Genomic DNA, 23,836 nt, shown 5'->3' with positions numbered 1-23,836 from the left:
TACTCTGGCACAAACAACAAGTACCAACTCCTGTGGGGTGGACCTGCAGCCTGCTTCCATTTTGTTTCCCTCTATTCCTCAATTGCTGTCTTCCTCTCCCCCTCTTGCTCCCTTCTTTTAAGACAAATATGGCATGCAACCAGAAGGATTGGTGTGCACGGCCTTTGACTTTTTTAACAAGCTGTCTATATGATCCTCTGGGGACTACAACTCCAGTTAGAGGGAGAGTGATGGTTGACAGGCTAATCCACAGACAGAAGCACGAGGAGAAGGAAAGATGGACAAGACCATCAACACACTGTGAGAGCGGGAGGAAAAGGATGGAGCGTTCAGGGAACAGCAATAGTATGAATGTGGAGGGATACTTACAGGCTCCCCGGGCTCATTTCCTCCCAGGATGCGAAAGCCAAAGCCTGTATCCTTCCGCCAAAGGAAAATGTCCTGCTCCTGGCAATCGGGCACTGAAATAGGAAAGAGAAACAGTGAGAGGACGATCCCAAACTGCCCAAAGACATGATTGACCGATTAGCATCACCGAATGCGTGTTCTCCAATCAACGTGTTAGGTCAAGTTGTCTAATTGTAATAAATCCCTGTCTAGTCGTGTTATTGCTGATCAGTACGGTGCTTTTCTATTAGCGTCAGTATAAGAGGAGGCAACGCCAGAAGCTGCTTCTTCCTCCTCCTCAGTCCTGCCTCGTTGAGCTGCTTGTTCTCTTGTGTAGACGACAAATGAGGCTGTGGAGTCTCATGCTGTGAACATGTCATACTCAGGGACCTGCAGTATAAAGAGTTAATCAATGTCAGTCTCCACTATTGCTCTTAATTTACCAACATTTTCACACAAGCAATAATTTTTTGAATCTTTCTAATCAAACACAAAACTACCTACTCGTTTACATCTCACCATGGACAAAGCAGGCTGTGGAGGAGGACACAGGCAATTTGGTGCCGGTCTGTTGCGCCCAGGGGGGCCAGTACGCACCGGAGGCACAGGCCATTTTTCCCTGCACTGCCTGCTGTCTACACGGCTGCCACACAAGGCCAGCAGTCGAACCCATTAGCTTCAGTTTCGCGGTTCCCTCGATAACTCACTCAGTGTGATTTAAGCTGCAGCGGCTAGACTGGTAATTAACCGTCCGCTGACCCGTGTCTATGGAGTTGTGATCAAAGTAAACTGACAGAAGGACGTTTGGTGCATCAAGCGACAGGTGACACGACGCGCTGAAGGAAGCTCACGTCTCAGTTACACTGTCCTGCCACTGACACACACTTCCTGCTGCACTGACGCATGGATGGACCTACTCTTGAATTCAAGAGTGCGTCCTTGTATGTGGGAGCCTGTCTGAATAGACATAAAATACAGACACAGAATCTGGGCTTCATTTCTTTGTCTCTCTCCCTATTCTGTTTCATTGTGTCTCGCCCTCCTCCCCCGATGACTCCAGAAAAGGGGCTGCAGCTCCTCCAGGGTTATCAACCAGATATACCAATCAGCCGCAGCTTAAATCAGCCCTCTCCGGGCCCTGTTAATATTTAATCATAAGCAGCCCTAGATTCCACAGGCAGCCATGATTATTAACCAGCACTGCAAATGTGCGGCATGTGCACGACTCGCATGTCGAGCTGGCAACAATCACAAGTGTGCGACGAGCTAACACAGCAGTCCTACCGTCGACATCGCCCCTTTACAAACACACTGCAATATTTCACAACACAGGGATGTATTTTACAGTATATGCAGACCTCATCTTTAATATCACTGGCAGTATGAGTACAGGAGAGGAGAACTGTATTTCAGTCTGAAGACGAGAGTTAACCTGTTATTTCGGAGGATCCATCCTCTTTCTCAGAGATTCTTCCATTAGAAACAGAAGTGGTTTGACATCCTCACAGGGGTTTAGCATGCAGAGTAATGCAAGAATAGGCTACAGCAGATAAATAATATTGAGAAGTTTTATGCAGGCTTTCTAATGTCTGGTGTTCCAGTTTATTTTTGTTCTGTTTTTCAGTGTGAGACAAGCGGTTTTGCTTCTGCCACATCTCGTGACATCGATCAAGGAAATCCTCTGTTGACAAGACCACCTCTTTAGGGTTCAGCCTTCATGGTCTACCCAGCCCACAAAGCCCCCATCCTCTGAAGGATGCAGCCCCTGAGTTCAAACACAGCTATAGATTGTACATAAAGATGAATGACAGCGCCCTGTGACATTGACCAGGCAATGTCCCAGGGCGTCATGATTGACAGCTGAGACAGACTCAAGATTGGTTAAGCAACGGTACCAGGACCTCGATACACCACAATCATTACTGTGCAGACCCTGTCCCCAAATGACATCAAAAGCAGACACCCACACACACACACACACACACACACACACGAATCATCAGAGACATCATGTATGTTTTCAAGGAGACTTTCCTCTTAAAGGCATCTTTTGTCACTGGATCAGCTGTGACTCAGTAAGCACACACAATTTTTTAACAAATACAAACAAACACAGAGAGATCTGGCCTCTGGTCATCATACTGAATAGTGAACACTGAACTCTGGACGAATTAAGAATTCAATTTGCTGATATTCTCCAAGCCAAGTCATCAGAGATGTTAACATGTCTTCATTTCATCAAAAGAGTATGATGATTTAGTCAGTGGATATAATACAGTAGTTTAGAAAACAGTTGTCTGTTAAAATAACCTTTCCTTGACATCTAAGTCTAATCCCAAAATCCCGCAATAGACATTTCATACAGTACAAAAAGTAAAGAAGAGGATGCTATGGAACAGGTTTTTTGTGTATAACCCAAAGAAAATGAATAAAAAGCCTTTTTATAGAAATCCATACACAAAATAATGTGATACAGCTTCAGGTATTTGGGCGTCATTCCACAACTGAGAGCTTCATTTTACTTTTTTATCTTTAGCTACTCGTCCCATGACAGATGATCTCAGGCAACATTCACACCTTCTTTCAAACTCATCTCAGCAATTTTACATAAATAAGACCGGACCGAATTCTACTCACGTCGGCTCTCATACATGCTCCTGGACTGCGCCCAGATCTTAAAGGGGTCTGGCTTCTTCTGCAGGGTGAGGGTGCCATCTGTGGGGTCCAGAGGGGGCAGGCCTGGCAGAGGCTGGGTGGGGGCAGCAGGAGTGGGACCCACGGACTCGCTCGGCATGGCAGAGGGTGGGTGGCTTGGGGAATCGGTGTGGGTGCTGCGATGGCTGCACACACTGTGCTGGGAGCTGCTCTGGCTGTCTTTCCTCTCTAACTGGTGCTGGGTGGTCAAAAAGCAGAGAGTCAGGTGTGTGAGTGATGGAGGCGGACATGAGCAGAGGATGGAGGCAGATGGCAGCGAGAGAGAGAGTGAAAAGCGAGGTGGTGATAAGGACGACATAGGGGAGAAAGAGGCGAGTGAGAAAAGTGTTGATAGAGGACAAAAAGAAAGAGAAAGCGACCAAGGTCATCTTTTTTAGACATTGCAGTAGAAAATCTCTCACTATCTTTCTCTTAAACATCTGCTGGAGTGTGAAGAGAAATAATTTGGTTTCCATGGTTTCCAGACAAAGACAGTTGGAAATGTGAGGGAATTTGATCGAATAGAGATTCAGCCTTCATGAATCCTGTGAATCTTTTGAAACAGAATCAAGGTCGGTCTCATAGTTGAGGCTGAAATGTGTCAAATCTGGCCTGAAATTTAAGAATCTCAATATTATTATTAGTAAAAATAATTAGCTGTATTAATTGTCAATTTGAAAAAAACTAAAAGAGTTTGGCACTGAAAATATTCAGTGTTCGTGACTTTAGTTCAGACTGAAAAAGCCCGATCATTCATTTCAATGATTCTGTTTCAAGCTGTGAAACGCTTGATCTCTGTTAACGTATCGTGAATAGACAGAGTCTGTAGGTGAGACAGGACTTTGGGGCACGAAGTCTTTTGTTTTCTATTTCTAGTTTGACCAATCACGCTTTGGTTTCCCACAGGTAAAATAGTTTGTGTGGAGAGCAAAAGAAGTGGAACTCATGGACCAATAAGTCTCGGCTTTCTGCTTTTAAAGTTGGCTGCATTCATTTTCAGATAGCTGTTTATGGAGATTAGCCAAAATGTCGTTAAACACCTATAAACCCTGATAGCATATGGATGAGGGCCACCTCAGGCGATGATGCGCTCTTCTCTCCTTCTTGTGGTGAATCCTCAGATTTGTTATCCTTTGGTTTCGCTTTCCTTAGCGATCTACGGTTAAGAATCAAACAAACTTCTACACACTGCTTCACAAATGTTTTGGTTGTTTTGATAATCGGATCACTGGTCGCCTCCCTGATTTTTTATTTTTATAGCTTATAAATTTTATTTGAATTTTATTTACAGCTAATGCAACAAGTCAAACTGGACCACAAAGAAACTTACGTCAAACACTCTGATGCGTTGATAGACTGTTCAATTTAAATTCAAAGATGTCATTACAGTTGAAACATGTGTAGACACAGTTTTGCTTGTAGCTTTTTACTTTGTGGTTGTTGCAACAAAAGATAAAATAATTGCCAATGTAACAACTTTCAAACTTCAAGGTTTTGTTGAAATGTCAACTTCCTGAATCATATTTCGTTGTGAATGGTGACTTAACCAACACACACCCACTACTGATGCCACTTGTGTTGTTTTAAAACCAGGAGTTTTTATTTTTTTTAATGGCTGGTTATTGTGCTGCTGGGAACGTGACGATTTTCTGTAACCTTTGTAATTGTATTGATTTTGATTACCACGTTGTTATTGGCAGATGCACTTTATAAATCCTTTCATGAAAAATGAGCCTTACTGACAAAATGTAATTACTGACAGTGAGAAAGTGCATACAGCAACTGAATCTATCTCTGTCTGATATGAATAATAACCTAGCGCATGAAACGGTGGAGAAGTCCTGGCGCCCTCTTGCACTTTCTCACTGAACGAGATGAAGGGTCAAATATTCCAGCAGAGTTCTTAATGAAGATAAGAGCCACGTAAAATCTGATCACTGGAGCCGCACTTAATGGACGGAGACAGCACAGTCTCTCTAGTATGTGGGAGTTTACTGTGAGCATCTATTCAGATTCTGAACTGGAGGCAAAATGGTTGTTCTGGGTTGACATGAAGTTGCATGCAGCGTGACATTTCACTGACATAACACAGAGGGGGGAAAAGTAGCTTTTCCTCAGTGGATAACTAATCCAAAGTGACAGTCAGGCAAGGCCTCTGTTGGTTCCCTCCCGACCCCCTTACAGCGCCCACCCCTCCTCCCTCCCCCGTGCCATGTGACCTGAATAGGTGACACCCACAGCTCTGACTGAAACCGTTTCAAACTAATCCTAATCCTAATATCCAGCCATCTGAGGGGAGGGATTTTAATGCTGATTGAGAGACACAGGAGTTTTAGAAGGGAACGTCCTTCTGCTTTCTCACTATAACTCACCGACTCTCCGGGGGTGAAACGGGGTGACAGTCATTTAAAGCTGCACCTGATTCTCCTCTGAAGCTGCATTGATTTTTTTATCAGGTTGAGATGAGCTGTAGAAATGTGGAGGCGGTTGCTCTTTAAACTCCTGACTGCGTGTCTTGCCCCCTGAGAGAGACCCCTGCACTGCTCACAGAGCTGTTTGTTCCTCCCCTCGCTCCCCGCCCCCCTCTTATGCATCACAACTTCGAGTCACATTGCAATCTGTTGCGATATCTCCTCTAGCGTTCTCCTTCTTCTTCACTTGCAGCCCCCTCTGTCATCATCGCGCCCTTCTCCCCGTCTCTTAGCCTCTGTGTGTTCTCTGTATCTGTGGGCTACCGTAGTGATTCACAGCTGTAAGACAAGCAGCTCCACACTGGACCTCCCCTCTCTCATCATCATCCCTTTCTCCAACAGCCGGCCACTGTTACACTGCTCTGCCTCGGCTATGCTTAATCAGTCACAGGATGGCAGCATGGCAGGAGTGGAGGGATGGAGAGAGAAAGAGAGAGAATGGATACAACACAAAGAGATTTCAGAGGCAGGACAAGACAAGGGGAACAATGAAAGAAAGAAACATGTGGTGAAAGTTAAAGTGAAGGACAGTGAAAACAAGTAAACGAGGAATCATGGCAGCAGAACAAAGTGGAAACGGTTTCTGAAGCTCATGGCTGCAGAGCAGTAGAGCAAGACTTAGACATCATATCCCTTTTGTTCTTTAAATAGCGCTCGTTTAACATGCATGAACACACACACACATTAAAGAGATGAGGCACATAGTACTCACCACCAGCTTTGGACTCCTCTTGGCTGGCACCACTCCTGCAAAACATCGGCAGAGAGACAGAGAAAGCATTAATGTCCTGCAGTGCCCCTGCCTGGTCCCCTCTGATCAAAAACTCTCTGGGGCCAAAAGGATGGATCCACAGTTTCCTGCTACAGAGCAGAAAGCAACTGGCCCTGCTGTCTCTCTCTCTCCTCCTCCTCCTCCTCCTTCGCCTCTCCTACTCTCTGTTACCTTCTTTCTCTGAGCAACACGCTGCACTCGGCTGCTCGCTAATCTAAGTGATCTCCTCCCACTGTGATCTATCCTGCTCCACTCGCCACTCTCACCCGCGCTATTAGAGGAGCGGCCACTGATCTATCTGCATTAGACGGGCTGAATGATGCTGCAGCAGCCCCCCGACTGCTGGTCCAAGCTACAGGTCCCCCCACCCCCCCATTCCTCTCCTCAGTCCGCTTGCCAGATGTTTCCAACAGGGCTGAATCTCAACTCCTACTAAGTGACAGGGAGCTCGGCTGCTTGAGCTTCATATCAAAAGAACGCCTGAGCTTCTGCCTGACTATGCACACACTCTAAGTAACTACAGAGCTGTTTCCTCTCCTCTCCACTCCTCTGCTTTGCTCAAGGCTTACACCGAGTTCTTCGCTCTCTCTCTCGCTCTCTTTTTTTACCCTTGTTCCCTCCCCCTCCTCTTCTTCTTCCACACACCATCCCTTGTTCTCCCTCTATCTGTCCCCATGTCCCGCTCTCTTTTTATACCAGTTAATGCACTGAAGAGAGTCACCAGGAAGATCAATCTCATTTGTGCTAATGAAATATTAATACTTGGAGGCAGTAGTCAGGGGAGAGGATTCACACCAGTGTGGGGAATAATCTATGTTTCCCAACTCAACCGCCTGTTTCACCACATCGGTCACAAATCCATTCATTGTGTTGGTTTCACTGTCCTCAAACACCGAACTACTCAAACTCGAGCTGGTTATTTACCGCACACACCAAGAGGATGCATCGCTTTCCAAGAAAATTCCCTTTCCCTTCCTGAAGCTCCTTTTCCTGCCGCTTAGACACGCAGCATATGTTGAGACAAAAAATAGACAAATGATTGCGCGAAGGCAGGATCGGGAAAAAGTCTTGCAGTTGCCAAGGCAATGAGGTAGTTCTGTATAGAGTGGCAGCAGTCGACTTTGTTAAATATGTGGAGTGAGGAGCAGCAGCGGCAGTGGCATCGGTGGTACACTACAGTTATGTTAATTCCCAACCTCTGATCCATTGCAGCCTCATTCTTCTTCTTTTCTGCTTTGGGGACTGAAGGAAACATTATTTCCTACCCAGCATGCACAGGGCAAACCCTATTGAGAGTATTAATGGAAGGCTCCAGCGACATTAACACATACAACAACATGCACGCATCCATCTTAGGGCTCTTTCTGCTGCATTGGCAAAAAAATCATTAAATGTTAAAATTCTCTGTTGCAGCACAGCCCCCATCTCTATACAATTCATAATTTATCCTCTCTGCCCCCCGCCTCGCTCTCTCCCTCAGATTACAGGGTGTCAGCTACTGGAGCGTGTGGAATGTCTCAGCTGCACACGTGCTGATGAATGTTTTTATTTGAGTGTGTGTGTGTGTGTGTGTGTGTGTGTGTGTGTGTGTGTGTGTGTGTGTGTGTGTGTGTTTGTGTGAACCAAAGAAGGACACACATCATAAGGTGAGATGTCAATAATAACTGTTTGCCATTACAACAGCAGGTCATGTGGCCCTGGAGCCCTAAATTACAAAGTGAGGAACGCCAATAGCGACCTCTCACTTTGAAACAACCTCTGAAATATCTTCAAACTGTCAACGAGGTCAACGTAATTCCCATTAAACGGACAGAAATTGAATTAAACTATGGCCATATGGTAAATAAATTGGGGAGTGCAGAACTGAAGGGGAATTACGTTTCAGGAAATTGGTGTAGTTTGACCCCGACTCTGCATTAATCCACTCCAGCTTTTGTCAGCTAGTACAGCTGATTTACATGCTGCGTGGTGGGGACACATATCTAAATTCATGATGCAGATTTTAAATCTGCTAAACTTGATGTATAGGTACAACTCAGCGTTAATCGAATCTGGCAGGCTGTAACATTCATGAGTGGAAGAAGCTCGGCGGAAGAAATATGGGAATCCCATGTTCCTGCACACACGCAGCTCTGCAGGAGCATCTATAAATGATAAACAGTACATATGCATACTATACATGTTTAATATCAGCAGAGGCAGGTGTGCAAGGACGCAAGCTTTCATTTGTACACAGGAGGGGAGTTTTGCACACACGGAATTTTACAGCATTATACAACAGAACTACTCCATTTTAAGACTGAACTGATCACTGAGAATGCAATAGTGGTTTAAAAGGCCGGATTTTGTTATTATTGAGGCAAACTTCCACCAAAACAAATAGAGCTGAAGCCATTATCATTGAAATGAGATTGGAAGTAAACAAATAGGAGGTGAAGTAAAAGCTGCCGTTGATCGAGCTGCATCAAGTTTAAAACTCATATAGATATCAGTTTGTTAAATGTGAGAAGATCTATTAATTTGTATCCTTGGAAGAAGGTGAAAATATCAAGAAAAGCTTGCAATGCTAAAAAAAAATAGAACACAATTCCTGCATCTGCCCCTGAATCCAGATGTGCACCAATATCTATGGGTTCTTGATTTTATGGATAGTTTTTGGATAGTTTTTGTGTAATCTTGCTTAGACACAAACAAGCAAAGATACCAAAAAATAAAGGGACAGAAACTCCTTGGTGGATGTAATGAAAAGTATGAGCACATGCCCATCACGTGGCTACAAAGCAACAGCAAGGACCAGAGGCATTGTTTTTCTTAGCCTTACTTGTTAACACAAACAAGCCTGTCTGTGTGTGTGTATGTGTGTGAGAGAGAAAGAGAGCAAGTCCAGGACAAGCAGAGGCCGAGTGAATCAATGGGCTTCAAGCAGCTCCTCAATGAAATACGATTTTACCCATTTGAAATTGTAAAAAAATTAAAATAAATAGAAAATCAATATAGTGGTTGTTGATTTATTTGTGTCGGGCGGCCAGAAATAAATCTATGTCTGCATAGGAAACACAAAGATTTGTAAAATGTCTTCATTGTTAAACTGCAGTGGGTCAGAGGACGTCAGCTGAGTGGGCGGTCCAGCAATCTGACACATTTGCATTCACACAGCCGACAGAACGTGGACACATGCGGGAGAGACCACCTCCAATGTGCTCGGAGCGGCTCTTTAAATGTGCCCTTGGCGTTCACACCTGTACTCGAAGATCGGATCACCTGTGACTGAAGTCAGTGCCAGGTCAGAACAGAGCCTTACATCCGGAAGCAAAAGCACTGGAAAAAACGGGAGCTTTTCAATCTGAGCATTGCTGCTCAGTGAATGGCCCTGTGTTCCTGTACGCCATTTAAACTGTGGCCTTGGTGGGTCTGTGAAGAGCCCACACATGGGGACTGAATGGTCCTTCCTCCAGGTTTTCTATATATTGTCAGAAGGTGTGCAACATGAGTAATGCTCCACTCTGTCGAGCCAAACCTGTAAATATTTGCCCTTGCTCTACTTACAAGATCGTCCTATTATCTGGCTGCTCTCTCACTCTCTCTCTCTCTCTTCATCTCTTAGTGATATTCTCTCTCTCTTCCATGGCGTGTCTGTTACCATCAAATTCCATTCCTCCACCTTCATTTCCTCTATATTTTATTTCCCTCCCCTCTGTCTTTTCATTTTCTCTCCTCTTTCTCTCAGGGGACAGGAACACTGTGCACGATTGTCATGGCAACAACGATGGGGAGACAAGATGGAGGAGTCATTGCTGGCCTCCTTTACAGGAGCGGATACTGTGTTTGAGAACACCAGATGTTATCTTTAAAATTTTATTGGAAAGTAACATATCTTAGACTAGAGATGAGGTAATACTCTATTTTTTAACACATACATATTCACACATGCAAATACCTTAGAGTGCAGGTGCTCTGCAAACTGAAAACCTCTTCTTTGTCACTTCACAGCCCTTTAGCAGCTACTTCTTTCATTACCACAACGACCTACTCTACATCTCCTTTATTTCTGTTGCCCAAATTACATGTTGCTATTCCCCCCACTTGTAGCTTTTAAATTACCACAAATTGAAACTAGAGAGATCATTTGTCCGCCATTAAAAGAGCCACAAATGTGGTTGCGTTGATTTGAGATTCTTCTGCCATTGCAGAGAGCATTGAGGTAACTGCTAAATGCTCCACAGACCTCTAAAAATCCATCCATCCATCCATTATCTATACTGCTTGTCCGGGTCGTGGGAGTCCTGCAACAGATGACAGCTGACATTGGACCCTGTCCCCAGTGCATCACAGGGCCAACATATAGAAAACCCCTATTGGAATGTCTTTGCCCTGTGGGAGGAAGCCAGAGTACGCGGCAGAACATTCAAATTCCACACAAAGAGAAATAGGAGCCTTCTTGTTGTGAAGCAACCACTGTGACACTATTCAGTAAACTCTTGCATAATTGTGCCTGTTTTACATCAGGATTTGCAGGTATATGCAGGTTATTTAAACGAAAGTAAACAGGGGATTTACTCCTTTCCCAGAGGAGTTTGCCTTTCTTTTTTTCCCTCCTGGTTTTTCATGTTTGATGTCACAAATGCACCGAATGTCATGTTTCCATCGGTGCCAATCAGGGCTGGAGCCGATAAACCTGCATCTTTTGCGGAGTCATTTGACCCGGGAACGTATCCATTCCCATTGCAGACAATGGCCAGATGTTAGTGGGCGTTAGTGAACTTTTGACAAGAGGAAAAGGGGCTTAAGAGATAATCGAACGGGCGTACTTTGCAAAGGATTTGCTCAGTTTGTCAAGATAACACAACAATCTGAATCAATTCATCACTAAAACAACAGGAATTACACACAGAACTCAAAGTGATCACTGGTTATAGGTTTGTGGCCGAGCGTTGTATCTGTAATCTTAACACAGATCATTTTGCATGAATGCAACTTTTGTGACACAAGACAGTTAACGTCACACAGTCACACAGAAAAGTAAAAAAACATTGCAGTAAATGATAGTGATGCTGTTTGTTTGACCTTGTTCTTTGTGCCCTCGTATAATAAGTGACTGTGCTGACTTTGAGTCATTCTGCGTACACTGATGAGTCACAGATGAGCAGATTAAAGCATCTTCTCATCCTGCAGAAGTCCACCTGGTTCCTCCTCCTCCTCCTCTCTTCCTACGATACTCATCTAAACCAATCCTCTCATATGCTCCCCTCGCTGAACTTCCTGTGCTGTTGAGCAAATCTCACACTCTTTTTCTCTAATCCGCCACTTTCTCAAAACATGCTCCTATTTCTCGTCCTCCACACTCTCCTCTTATCTGCCTTACCTCGCTCCTCTTTGCTCCTATAATCATTGTTTGTGAATGACTGTGCCCAATAGCTGCTAGCGACCACTGCAAAGGTCACTGCATCATTATGAGACAGAAAGCAGCCGAGCAAAGCACAAATCCTAGTCTTTTCAAAAACTTTTATTATAAGGTAGAGCTGACGCCAATGATGATTATGTTTAGGATGTATCCATCTACAAAAGGGGGAAGCTGGAGTCTCCAATTAACCCAAACCCAATCATGTATTGGTACTGGAGCCGTAGTACCCGGACAAGAGCAACGCAAACACAGGAAGAACATGCAAACTCCGCACAAAGCGACCCAGGCGGGAGTGGGATTCGAACCGGGAACCTTCTTTCTGTGAGGTAACAGTGCTAATTACTATTCATTCGAAGTCAAATGTCAAGTTGTCAAGCTACGTATTTTAGAAGAATGTTATCACTGGCAGGTTATTATACCTCCGACCCGTCTCGTGTCTTATTTTAAGAATATCAGATTCAAATCAGCTTCCTGAGTACCACAGGCTCAACTGAACAGACTGAACAGGCTGAACAGGCTGAATAGAAGTCATTATTTCCTTAATCCATCAAACTATTAACAAAAGTTAGATCTTTAAGTAGCCTCAGTTCCCTGATTGGAATTATGTATTTGTTGTTTGGTTATATTCGTAGTTTTTGTTGTCATTTATTTATCCAAGGCAAATTTCTTATAATAGAAAATACTGTATTTATGTAGCACTTTTCCAAAACAAGTTTACAAAGTGCTCCACAAACTGAGAAACTGAGAACTTACATAATATCTTAACCTACATCTCTGAGGTGGGTTGTCAAACCTCCGCTGCCAACGATAGCTCGAATGCTTATTCAGACTCAAGTCAGTCATTGGACCCTAATTCAAATTAATATTAACCCGATGGCTGCCTGTGTGTGAGTGTGTGTGTAGTTTATGTCCCTCATAACCTGACCACTCATTTATGACTGGTATCAAAGGAAACGCTGCAGTCCATCGCTCTGTCTGCCCCTGTGACTTCCTGTAGTCTCCTCTCCTCTCATCCTCTCCTTTATTTCTTCTCTGCCCTGCTCTTGCTTTCTTTGTAATCTACCTCCAGTCTCTGGTAGCAGATATACCACTCTGCATCTCATCTCACACACGCGAGGACACACACACTCTTACACAGAGGCTCCATAATGATGCTGACATTTAACACAATACAGCAGCGTTACTCCAGCAGCAGTGCACAAGGTCAACTCATTAGAGGGCATAATTGATGTGGGGTTGCGTATTTCAACCTGCCACTATCAGAGCTGCAGGTCAGCCTGCGTGGACAGCAGTTTAACAACGAGAAGGGCCGAGCACAAATGAGAACGTAGAATGTCATTCAGCGTCTACACGGAAAATAAACAATTTGTCTTTTTTGACATTTTACTGAGAAAAACATTTATCTCTGGGTCACTCCAGGCCACCGATCTAGGAGCAGGAACCATGTAGAAGTGAGAGGGATGAGAATCCAGGCAATAAATAGCAGCGTTTGATTACGTGTGTCTACAATAGCACATATAGGAACAGCAGAGTATAAGCCAACTGAAAACTCAGTATTCTAAACAAAACCAGAACACTCTGCTCTTCCTGTTTTCATGTTCACAGGCCCTAATGTCCTCTCACTTATTTATTCCAAAGAAAAATAAAACACAACTTTCAGAGATATTGAATAGCCACAACCTTCCCGATTCCCTAAATTATCATATTGGCTACAAAGGACAATAGCAAACACAGATACTGACAGCGTCTCTGGGATCTTATTGAGCAGCATCTGCATTCAGAACGTATACAAGTCCCTGACCTAATGTGCTCCTCCTCCCTTCCTCTCTCATTCATCCTTCTGGCCTCTTTATGCAGCCTCCCACTCCCTCCCACACACACCCTCTGGCAGCCTAACGAGCACAGATCATCATTCCTGTACATCTCTTCATTTCATCCCATCCAGTCCGAGTGGTTTCAACCTGCTTCCCGGCCTCTGCCTCACTTTCTCTGCTGCTCTCACATTTTGTCACTCTACCTGGGCCAGCTGTTACAGCTGAGCTGTTTTTTTGTGCCCTTAATCACTTTCATGTCAAAACTTCAGTTCTTTCTATTTATCCACATCTGTTGTTACATATCCAACATCAAGATGCAACACATACCTCTTTGCACCAGCATGGTGACCTCGCTGCCTCTGGGACATTTGCTCAGCAGGTCCACCACCTGGTTGTGGCTCATATTTTGGACATTCCTCTTGTTGACCTCCATCAGAATGTCCCCCTCCTTAAGGCCACGGCAGCGCGGATAGTCCACTATCTGCTTGACCCTCTGTCCTCCGCCCGTCAGACTGTCGGCAATGGTGAAGCCAAATCCTTTGTCTCCCTTTTCCATATGGATGGTGATCAGCTCGGGCTGGGTGGCTATGGACGACGCCAGGTTGTGCACTTCGCTAGAGTAGCTGTGTGACCCGTTAGATGCCAGCTCAGCCGAGGGGCTGTGCGACCGCAGCTCCCTCATGCAGTTATCGGGTCCAACCAGGTTGGATTGTGAGTCAAACGCCTCCTGTCCGTTGACGATGATAGGCTCCTTGTCCACGATTGCCACTGAGGTCACCAGGCTGGTGTTGGGGTCATCGGGGTCAAAGGGTAGCGGGTAGCCACGGCATAAGGCCAGGTCCACCATGGAGCCGATAGGTATGGATTGGAAGATCTTCACCACCTGAGCGTGGGTGTATCCCAGCACGATGGTGTCATTCACACTGACAATCACATCACCTGCAGCAGGGAAATTGATCTGTTAGTACTGCAGTGATTTATAGTTAATTTCTATTAAAAGTAGTTTTATCTTTGTCTATTTGGTAAAAATTATGTTACACTGTTGGTGTTATTTGTTGTCACTGATGTGCACTGGTGAAGTTTCATAGAAAATGGACGTAGTGTGTCCTCAGAACACCACAGTGTCTGTTGTTGACATGAAAACAGTGCCCCCTGTGGACGGTGGTTATGTACCGCACCTGTCTCCATCTTGCCATCCACAGCAGCAGGCCCGTCCAGCACCAAACTTTTGATCTGTAGAAACTCGTCTGGCTCATCACCTCCGACCACAGTGAAGCCGAAGCCACGGCGACTCTTCCTCAGCTTCGTGTTGATGAAGATTCCTTTCAGCTCAGCTGGGTTTCGTGTGAAGAAAGGTTTCCCTCCTGCAGAAATAAATATTGTGCTTGTTTTTGTCTATATATACGACATTCAAACCATAATATGGTGGAAACTCATTCTTAAAATGTTAGTCACAGCACCACTTACACTGGCTGTCAAACTGTTGATTGAATAGTAATTAGAAGTGTTTATGGAGGCAAATGCAGCTTGAACAGTTTGACATGTGTCCAACAACATCTTTCACCTTCATGCATTTACTTTTTCATATAGTTGTTCTTAAAAATATCAGTGTCGTATTCACACGTTAGAATATAGAAGAAAATATTCCGTGAGTATTTTATCCAACGTAGATGTTGTTAACATAAACATTATTCATCTGACATATGTGGAGCCTACGTTAGAAGCACATGATAGAAAATTCAGGCAGATGTGGTGAGGTGTGTGTGTGTGTGTGTGTGTATATATACATAATATATTTATGAGTGTAAACATTTACGTTTGGCTCCTGAAGGGCCGGGAGGTAGTGATGGTGGGACCTGTGGGTCCCTGTAGGTCTCCAGGTGGTTTGGAGCGTAGTTTGCCAAAGGAACCGCTGCTGAGTGTTCCTCAATCCATTCTGTACACACACATACACAAACACACATTTACACATTAATCCACAAACTCAACACAAACTTGTAGTTACATGCCACACAAATGCACACACATAGACACTTAACAGCAACACATGTACATACACAGAGCGTGGAGCAAACATTGTTAATACTGCCTCAGTCATTTACATATTTTTTCTTATCGTGTTTTTGAATTGTATTGTACTAGTATTGTAAGTATTGTACTTATACTATTGTGCGTGTACTGCAGATATTGCACACAGGGTTTGTACTATTGATAATACAACATGCAAAAAGTTCATATCAATCGATTTTGGCACTTTTAATATTGTTTGTCTGCTTGAATTGGGATTTTTTAAGCTTTGGAACTACACTTTCCATGCAGGCGATGAAGACTAGAGTGCAGGTCTGTCTGCAATTTTGCAGACTGATAAAAGCCGGATGTTTTCCCTGATTACAGGTATGTGGAGCATAACAAGTAGCCCAACCACCGTGACCAAACCCTACCCCAATCTTTTCGAAATGTTTTTGATCATGTTGCCATGGCGTCAGTTAGCTGTGGGCCACATCTGGAGCCTGGTTTCTCTAGACTGTACTGTATGTCTTTACATTTAGGGATTCAGGGGACATTACTATACCGACTCAGAAATGAACAGTTCCTGTTTTGTACCCATTTATCTACTGACATTCATTATGGGATTTCTTTTTTACCTAAAAATCACTAATACGTGATTATTTCCAGATGAGTTCTAGATGTATAAGAGCCAGGTCTTCTTCAACAATCTGAGAAGATATATTAATTCATCTATAGTAAAGATTAGAGACATCCTATGAGACTCTGGGTTATACTGGATGTAAACATATGTGCATCATGTCTGTGTTCGGGTTCCACTGCAATGACTCTAAGAATGAGTTCGATTTTTGATGTAAGTCACATCTGTCAAGCGTCAAATGTTTTAAAGTAACTTACTGTAGTTGCCTCCATCAGCTGTGTGTCACAGCCGATGCTGCAGCTCCAACTGCTGATCAATACGGTCAGCTGCCACAAAAAACGCCTGGCAAATCTACAATAACTCAGCTGTTCTCCAGAGGACCAGCATGCACCTGTTCCTTTCACCTTACGCACTCCTTATATTCCTTATATCTCTCACTCATTCCCTGCAACTATCCAAGCCTCAAAGGCGGAAAACTTCTGGATATCTCAGTAAAAATCTCTTATAGTTTCATGTAAAGGCAAATTAAATGATCACATACAGAATGATAAATAGCATTTATGGTTTTAAATCATGTCAAAATCAAATCTAAACACCAAAGACGACACCAGGGCTTGGGCCAGCTATATCTTGTTCGAAAAATAGTTTGCATTAGAATAAAAAATTTGACTCCAACAGAGTTGAAGTCAACAGAGAGAAAAACAACAGCCTGGGCCCAATCCCTGGAGAGCACTGGACAAACTAGAAGGACATGACACTCACAGACATGAAGAAAGAAAGAAATGGTGCCGTGCCAGGGCAGGAAACGAACCTCGAATATACCGCTCACCTTCTGGAGGCTGCGGCTGCGGCTGCTGCGGCTGCTGCTGCTCGAGGAGTTTCCGACGCCGCGTCTCCACTACTGGGTTCTCATACTGTGTCTTCCTGTTTATGTGGCTGAGACCGACAGAGGGAAGGAAAACAAGGTGACAGGGGAAAAATAAATGTTCAGTCTTTGCAGTAAAAACAGGCAAATGTTGTCTAAATACAGACGTAAGATTTGTGACACTGTCCTTGAGTTGGAGAAACTTACTCTACATAATACACTCCGTACACTGGGTCGTCTATTCTCTCCCATCCTGGAGGCAGCTCTGAAATAAAGAAGGTAGTTCATTGGTAGTGTTCAGGGTGTTAGTGTGATTAGCTTGACTCCATCAGTGCAGCAAATATAGTTGTAGTTCTATACTTAGAGTACACACAGTATGATAAATTATATAATGTCACATTTTCTCCAATCTAGTGTCTTTTATTTTAGCGATAGAAGCTTCAAAATAATGATTTTGACTGTTGTTTGCATATTGCTGATTTAAATTCTATCAATCAGAAGAATTTTCCCACATTTTCAGAGCATATTTCCAGCAGATTTGGTGAATGGATGTAAAATGGGTGAAGCAACAACCCATCAAATCTTGGCATGGATTAGAATAAAGGAGCCTCTTCCCAGAATTTCTTATCACCTTCTTTAACATTTAACTTTCGATACTATCACTAATGTGCCAGGGAACAATTCATGGCTCTGGATTTTCTTTTTAATCTGGTACCTTTAGAACTGATTTCTGTGATTCAAATTAAGGTGACTGTTGGGCATTGGTGGGCGTATGTGCTCTACTAAGAGCGTTTGTAGTCTTATCTGTTGTGGTTTTAGAAGTACAGACTGGTAAAGGCTTCCTTAAAAACGTCTGTATATCACAAAACTTAAAAAATATTTCAAGCCCAAATCTCTTTTTAACTTTTTTCCGAATGCACACATTTAAAAATTGAGTCAATAAGTCAGACATGTTTAGTCGACAGGTTGACAACACACAAAAAGTGTTAACATCTGGATTTGTCTGCACATTGTAATTATTTTCCTAAATATTACTATAATGTTATTCACACAAACACACACACAAGCACACACACTCTAACAACTTGGAATTGATAGACAAATCAGGCCTATTAAACTGACACATTCCCATTAAGACATTGGCATCTCCGATCTCCACCCGACTGTATTTGATCCGGACAAAGACATTACATGCTCGTGTTACTGTGGGCACCTCCCAAGTCCAGTAAACACTATCACGCACGACTGGATTTCACAATCAATAATCACAGAGTGTCTGAATCTGAGCAGCCAGCCATAATAAAGGCTCACAGCCAGACATCCAAGACCTTGTTCAAGTCTGAGGGCTCATTCCATTACGGGGGTTGTTTGCACTACCTGCATATGGGACGAGAATCTACAGCAGAGCCATTTGACAGTCTGTGAAGCCACATTCAAGTAGATCTATCAGCTTAAGTCCTCAGCATAAAATATTCCAGATGTGTTTTCGTGAATTGTAGACAGCAATTCCCGCAAGTCACGCTATGACCATTGACTCGGATATTGTTTTTGTTACATCAAAAGGAAATCAAATTATCCACAAATCCCCAAAGGCTCAACCTTTGGTTTGGATGTTAGAACTTAAGGCAGTGCTTTGATCAACAACATACACCCAGACCACATACAGTATATCCCACAGTAATAGATGTGAGCCATTCATGTTGTGAGGCTCAATCACCAGCTGAAATTCTAGAGGGAGACATTTGGTGAGCAGAGTAAGACGTGATGAAGCCAACTGCCAAAAGACATTAAAATCACTTATGACACGACAAAGACATTTATGTTGGTCAGTTTTCCCTCAGATGGTTTTCGTTACCATCTCCAGACAAAAAACATTAAATCCAATCTTTCATGTTTTGAAATTTGAAGAGTTTTCAGCGCGTTCTTCTGTTGTTTTTATGAAGCATGCATAGTTCTGCTGTGTTCTCCTTCAGAAGTGATGGCTATGGAAGCATACCACCAACTGTCAATATGCATCACAGCTTTCTGCAGATGTGATAAACGTTTATCACGTCACCTTATTGCAGATTAAAGTCTTAAATGTGTCTTTAAGCAAACATGGGGAGAACATCCAAACTCCTAGCACAGAAGGCCCTGGCTGACCTGGGAACCCTGTGGTGCTGCAGTGAGGCAGAAGTGAGTTGCCCACCTCTCCTTCCCCCAAACGAAATCAAACAACTTTCTACCGCAGCCCACTGACTGAATCAAATAGTAGGACCAGACGAAATCTTACTGAAGCTCTTAACTAAGAATTCACTGCAGAATCTTCATTGTTTGAATCTTACCTAGATCACCTTCCAGGTCCTCCGTATGTATCCCTTCTTCTCCAAGGTGAAAGCAAAGTTGAAACAGAAAACAGAATGAAGAGTGGAAAAGGGACGGATAGCAGAGGAGAGAGGTGGTTCGGGGGATGGAGGAATTTAGAGCAAATAGAGGATGAAGTGACAATGCAGAGAAAAGGGAGGGAAACAGAAATCCCTTAGTTTCAGAACTGATATCAAGACGAAACATCTAAAAAACAACAATGCTTTGAGCTATGAAGAGAGGTGCAGTGTGCCACCAAAAAATTCACCACTTGATGGTGCAATTTTTCAATTTGTGCCAGAAATCAGAAGTCGTCAACTGTCATTTGTAAATTCTCAAGCATGTCCGAATTATTTGAGAGTTGAGTCGTTTTTCCGACAGCTGTTTTAAGGGTTTTGCAGGAAAATGTAGAATACGCAGCGAAAATCAACAAATCACACAATCAAAACCAAACGCAAACTGTGATCAAACCTCTTTTAAATTCACTGTTGGTGAAATAGGAAATTTGTCACCACTTAATTCACATGAAGAGGGTGTCTGACACCTCAATCACCACCTGCTGATTCCTGAACCACTACACATACGTGTGAATGCACACTTTTATTGTGTAAATGACGAGTAGCAGCTTACCATCGTCTTCACACTCTTCCAGAGGCCTGGAGGCTTTGTCTCTACACCGAGGATCCAGCCACGACGTCGTCTTTGTGTTGTGGCTGAGGCGAAACAAACAACACAACAGAACAATTCAACAGGGAGGCCGACCAACCAGACATATAAAAGCAATGCAGTGAACCACATATGCATAAATAAGAATTAGAAAGTAAACTGCATCAGCAAGTTTACAGAGGATAGAGGGCATCTGCTGCAGAGAGGAAAATTAGGATAACAGAGCGACACAGGCAGGATATCAGCAATAAACATCTAATGTTACACAAGAACATACTGTAATTCAGTGATAGCAGAAATGAACATACAAGCTCTGAAAATACACAGCCATGTCCGGTTGGTGTGTCTTTGCCGTGCTGCAGAGAGGACAGAGAGGTGGAGGTAGTCAGGTGATCAGGATGTGATCTCCTTTAGAGATCGGGACATGCAGGGATTAACAGGAAAGCAGTGCGACCCAGGGGGTTGGGCAGGTTGGCTTGGGGAGGCCTAAAAACCAAATCATGGGGGGGAAGACAAGCCACTGGACGAACAAAAGGGATAATAGTGCAGGTAAAATACGGAAAACATCAACTATGGTATGAGCTGTGGTGAGAAATGCTTACACGGGCAGTGCTAGGAGTTTGTGTGTTGAATATTGCAGGTTGTCGATACATACTCTATGAAGTACAGCTCTCCGTTCTCGGTGTAGGCCATCTCCCAGTTCTCAGGCAGCGGCCCCAGCGGTTCTTCTGGAGAGACCTGCGGCTCTGCGAGGGTCTGCTGCCCGCTGTCTGCAGTGGAGGTGGCCGCATTGTTCAGACCACAGGATGGAGCATTGTCACGTGCGGGGTACGGCCGGAGGATGCCGCCGCGGCTCTCGTCCTGATCGTTAGGGTTACCTGTGCACAACAAAGGAGAGGGGAAGAGACTACGCACTAAGGATCCTGGGTACCACAACAAGCACGACACGGAAAAAACAACAACAACAGAAAAACACAGTTTATGTCTCGTTCATGCAAGAAAAGAATGAAAAGAACAGACATGCAACTTTAACAATGGCAGACTCACAGCACTTCCCCTTCCCCCTATTCGTGCATATTACCCCCGCCCATATTTAGTGTACTGAAAGGGCCCCAGGAAAATGCTAATTCTATCAACCAGAGTCTTTCCCAAACTCTTTTTGACCCCCACCCTCTTTTACCTCTCCACCCATAAGCCCCTCTCTTGTAAAGCTTGCAGTCCCAACCCCCCATTCCCCCTCGCTCCCCCACTCTAGCCCAGTGTCCTCCACCACTTCCGTGGGCCTTTCAGGCTTGATCAAATGCTAATTCAATGCTCTGGCAGCCTGTCGGAGGGACACAGAGAGGGCATAGATTCACAGCAGAAAGAAGAAAAAACCCACCACCTATCTCAAAGAAGAGAGGAAAGGACGTGACACACAGGTCGTCTATTTTTGTATCTTATATTTTGGAAATCATATTTGCAGATGGCAATTCTTTGAAGAGGCAGATATATCAAAACCTCAACCAACATGACCATGTGAAAGGGAGGGATTTGATCAACTAAATAAGAGAAGAGAAAGAAAAACATGTATGTGAAGAGACCGACAGGAGAGAGGAGTTGAATGGTTTAGGCAATGAAAAGAGAATGATGCATCTCGTGAGTGAAGCCTGTAATCCACTTCTTCCCCCACTACGCCCCTCCTCACAGGCAGATGGCGGTGTTGGAGGCTCACAGAGAGAGGAATCAGCATCACAAAGACATGATGTAACCGGCAGACACCGTACGAAAGAGGAGAGGATCGTAAACATGCACACATTCCCTCTCTCTCTCCTTCCGTATTCCTAACCTTCGACACACTGAAACTCCCAAGCAAGCATCCACTCGAGAACAAACAGGGCACAGATGGAGAATACTCGACATGCGGAGAGACAAAGAACGCTGCAGATGCAGAAACTTCAGCGAACAGAGAGAGAGAGAGAGAGAGAGAGAGAGAGAGAGAGAGAGAGAGAGAGAGAGAGAGAGAGAGAGAGAGAGAGAGAGAGAGAGAGAGAGAGAGGAGCAGGAGCTGCGACGCCCTCACCTGTAAAACTGTTGTTCATTTCCGTGGCCTGGTCGTCATCGTCGTCGTCAGCCGGCACTACTCGGGCGTTTTGCATGTCATTGTAGGACTTGGTGCGCTTTGGGGTGGACTGCTGGGAGCCTGCATCACTGAGAATCACTGTCCCAATGATGGGCTGCCTTGGTGGCTTGGGGGTCCCATAATAGTTACCTAGGCAACAAGAAGGACATTAGCATGCTTGAGAGAGAGACACAGAAGGAGGGAGAAGGAGACAGGGAGAGGGGAAGCTGGGGATAGAGAGCAGGCAGAGTGAGGGACAGGGAGATAGCAGGCGGAGGATCTATGAAAACTCCTAATCTTCCTTCGCTGAGAGGAAAAGACATAAAGCTGGATCACAGTGTGACTACACATCACAGACATGAGCAGCTGGTGGGGAAAAGCAAAATGGTTCTAGTTTGTGTTTGAGGCCGCAGAGCTGTATTGTCTGGACTCTGAAAAGCATCCTGAGCAAAACCAAGTGGGCTGGTCCCCACAGCACTTGGCTTGTTTTAGCAGCTTCTTCTCGCTGAAACTGGTGTTTATTTGTCAGTTGTGCAAACAGAGAATCTATCAAGTTTTGTTCTGGCATTGTAGAAATCCTGTTTCAATGTAATCCTTGTCAATATGAGATGGGAGAGAGGCCCTGGTGGTCTAGCGTTCCATTATATGGCAATATGAAAGGACTGGTGGAAAATTGGGCAACTACTTGTGCCTATTCTGCTGGTTATGAACACAGTTCTATCACTTTTGTCCAGGAGCAGTAATGTTCTCCTCTAGTTGTGTGGAAAATATTACATGAGAACATCAATACCAATCTATTGTCCATCCATCCATTCATACTGCTTATCCTTTGAGGGTCTTGGAGGTGGGGGGTGGTGCTGGAGCAAATCCCAGTTGATATTAGGGCAAGACGTGGGGTAATCCGCACACTAAATATAAAGCTACAGTTAGCAACCAGTTGACGTAGCGTGAGCATCTTAAGGGGTTCTGGTAGGTAGAGGATTATTTTCCAGACTTTATGAAAAGCTAAACTAACCAGAAATAGCTTCATTTTTATGAAACATTTCCCCGACAACGACAAATGATTCCTTAACCAGTTTGAATTAAATTAAATGTCATCTCGCCTCATTCCCCTGTCAACTCTATTCCAGGGCGACTGTGGCTCAGGTGGTAGATCAGGTCGCCCACTTACTAGACAGTTTGATCCCAGTCTTTCACATTCTGCGTGCCTACTTGTCCTTTGGCAAGATACTGAACGCCAAATGGCCCCTGATGACTGTGCGTGATCGAAGTGTGATAATGAATGTGGTGCAAATAGATGCACTGTATGAATTTGTGTGTGATTTGGTGAATTGTGCTGTAAAATGCATCAAGTGATCATTAAAAGCTTTAGTAAAAATACCGGACCATTTACCATTTCATGGCCGAACAAAATCGATGAGAAAATTACATATAAAAAATTCCATATAATGAAAGATGTCTCCAACTTAATGATTTATCCATTAAATCCAAATATGTCTATGAACCAATAGATCAGACTTCCTCCGGGTGTCTGGGCGGCAGCAGACTCCCGTGGACAGGTATTTGACATTGTCCGTGTGAACGAGAGAACCGTGCCAACACACAGCAGAACCGGTGCCAAGCAGATTAGTGTCGCAACATTCTCTGCCATGCACACACACAAATCAGACAGAGC

General features: G+C 44.1%; 1 protein-coding gene across 7 annotated transcripts in view; it reads right to left on the bottom strand.

Moving 5' to 3' along the window:
* The window catches only part of LOC133957246 (membrane-associated guanylate kinase, WW and PDZ domain-containing protein 1-like), an 87,048-nt gene that overhangs the window by 12,517 nt on the left and 50,695 nt on the right, over positions 1 to 23,836 (bottom strand). For 2 of the 7 annotated variants that reach the window (XM_062392725.1, XM_062392727.1), the window contains exons 4-16: positions 22,123 to 22,311; positions 20,716 to 20,938; positions 20,369 to 20,416; positions 20,025 to 20,107; positions 19,376 to 19,414; positions 17,259 to 17,316; positions 16,998 to 17,122; positions 15,356 to 15,475; positions 14,718 to 14,903; positions 13,867 to 14,478; positions 6,265 to 6,299; positions 3,025 to 3,280; positions 370 to 461 (exon numbers count right to left, since the gene is read on the bottom strand). In XM_062392725.1, the coding sequence (XP_062248709.1) occupies positions 370 to 461; positions 3,025 to 3,280; positions 6,265 to 6,299; positions 13,867 to 14,478; positions 14,718 to 14,903; positions 15,356 to 15,475; positions 16,998 to 17,122; positions 17,259 to 17,316; positions 19,376 to 19,414; positions 20,025 to 20,107; positions 20,369 to 20,416; positions 20,716 to 20,938; positions 22,123 to 22,311 (2,066 nt within the window). The remainder of the gene's footprint in view (positions 1 to 369; positions 462 to 3,024; positions 3,281 to 6,264; positions 6,300 to 13,866; positions 14,479 to 14,717; positions 14,904 to 15,355; positions 15,476 to 16,997; positions 17,123 to 17,258; positions 17,317 to 19,375; positions 19,415 to 20,024; positions 20,108 to 20,368; positions 20,417 to 20,715; positions 20,939 to 22,122; positions 22,312 to 23,836) is intronic. The other 5 variants (XM_062392726.1, XM_062392728.1, XM_062392729.1 and 2 more) reach the window with 5 other exon arrangements.

This window comes from Platichthys flesus, chromosome 7 (assembly GCF_949316205.1).
Source record: "Platichthys flesus chromosome 7, fPlaFle2.1, whole genome shotgun sequence".
NCBI lineage: Eukaryota > Metazoa > Chordata > Actinopteri > Pleuronectiformes > Pleuronectidae > Platichthys > Platichthys flesus.
This window is presented reverse-complemented; position numbering and strand designations above follow the sequence as displayed.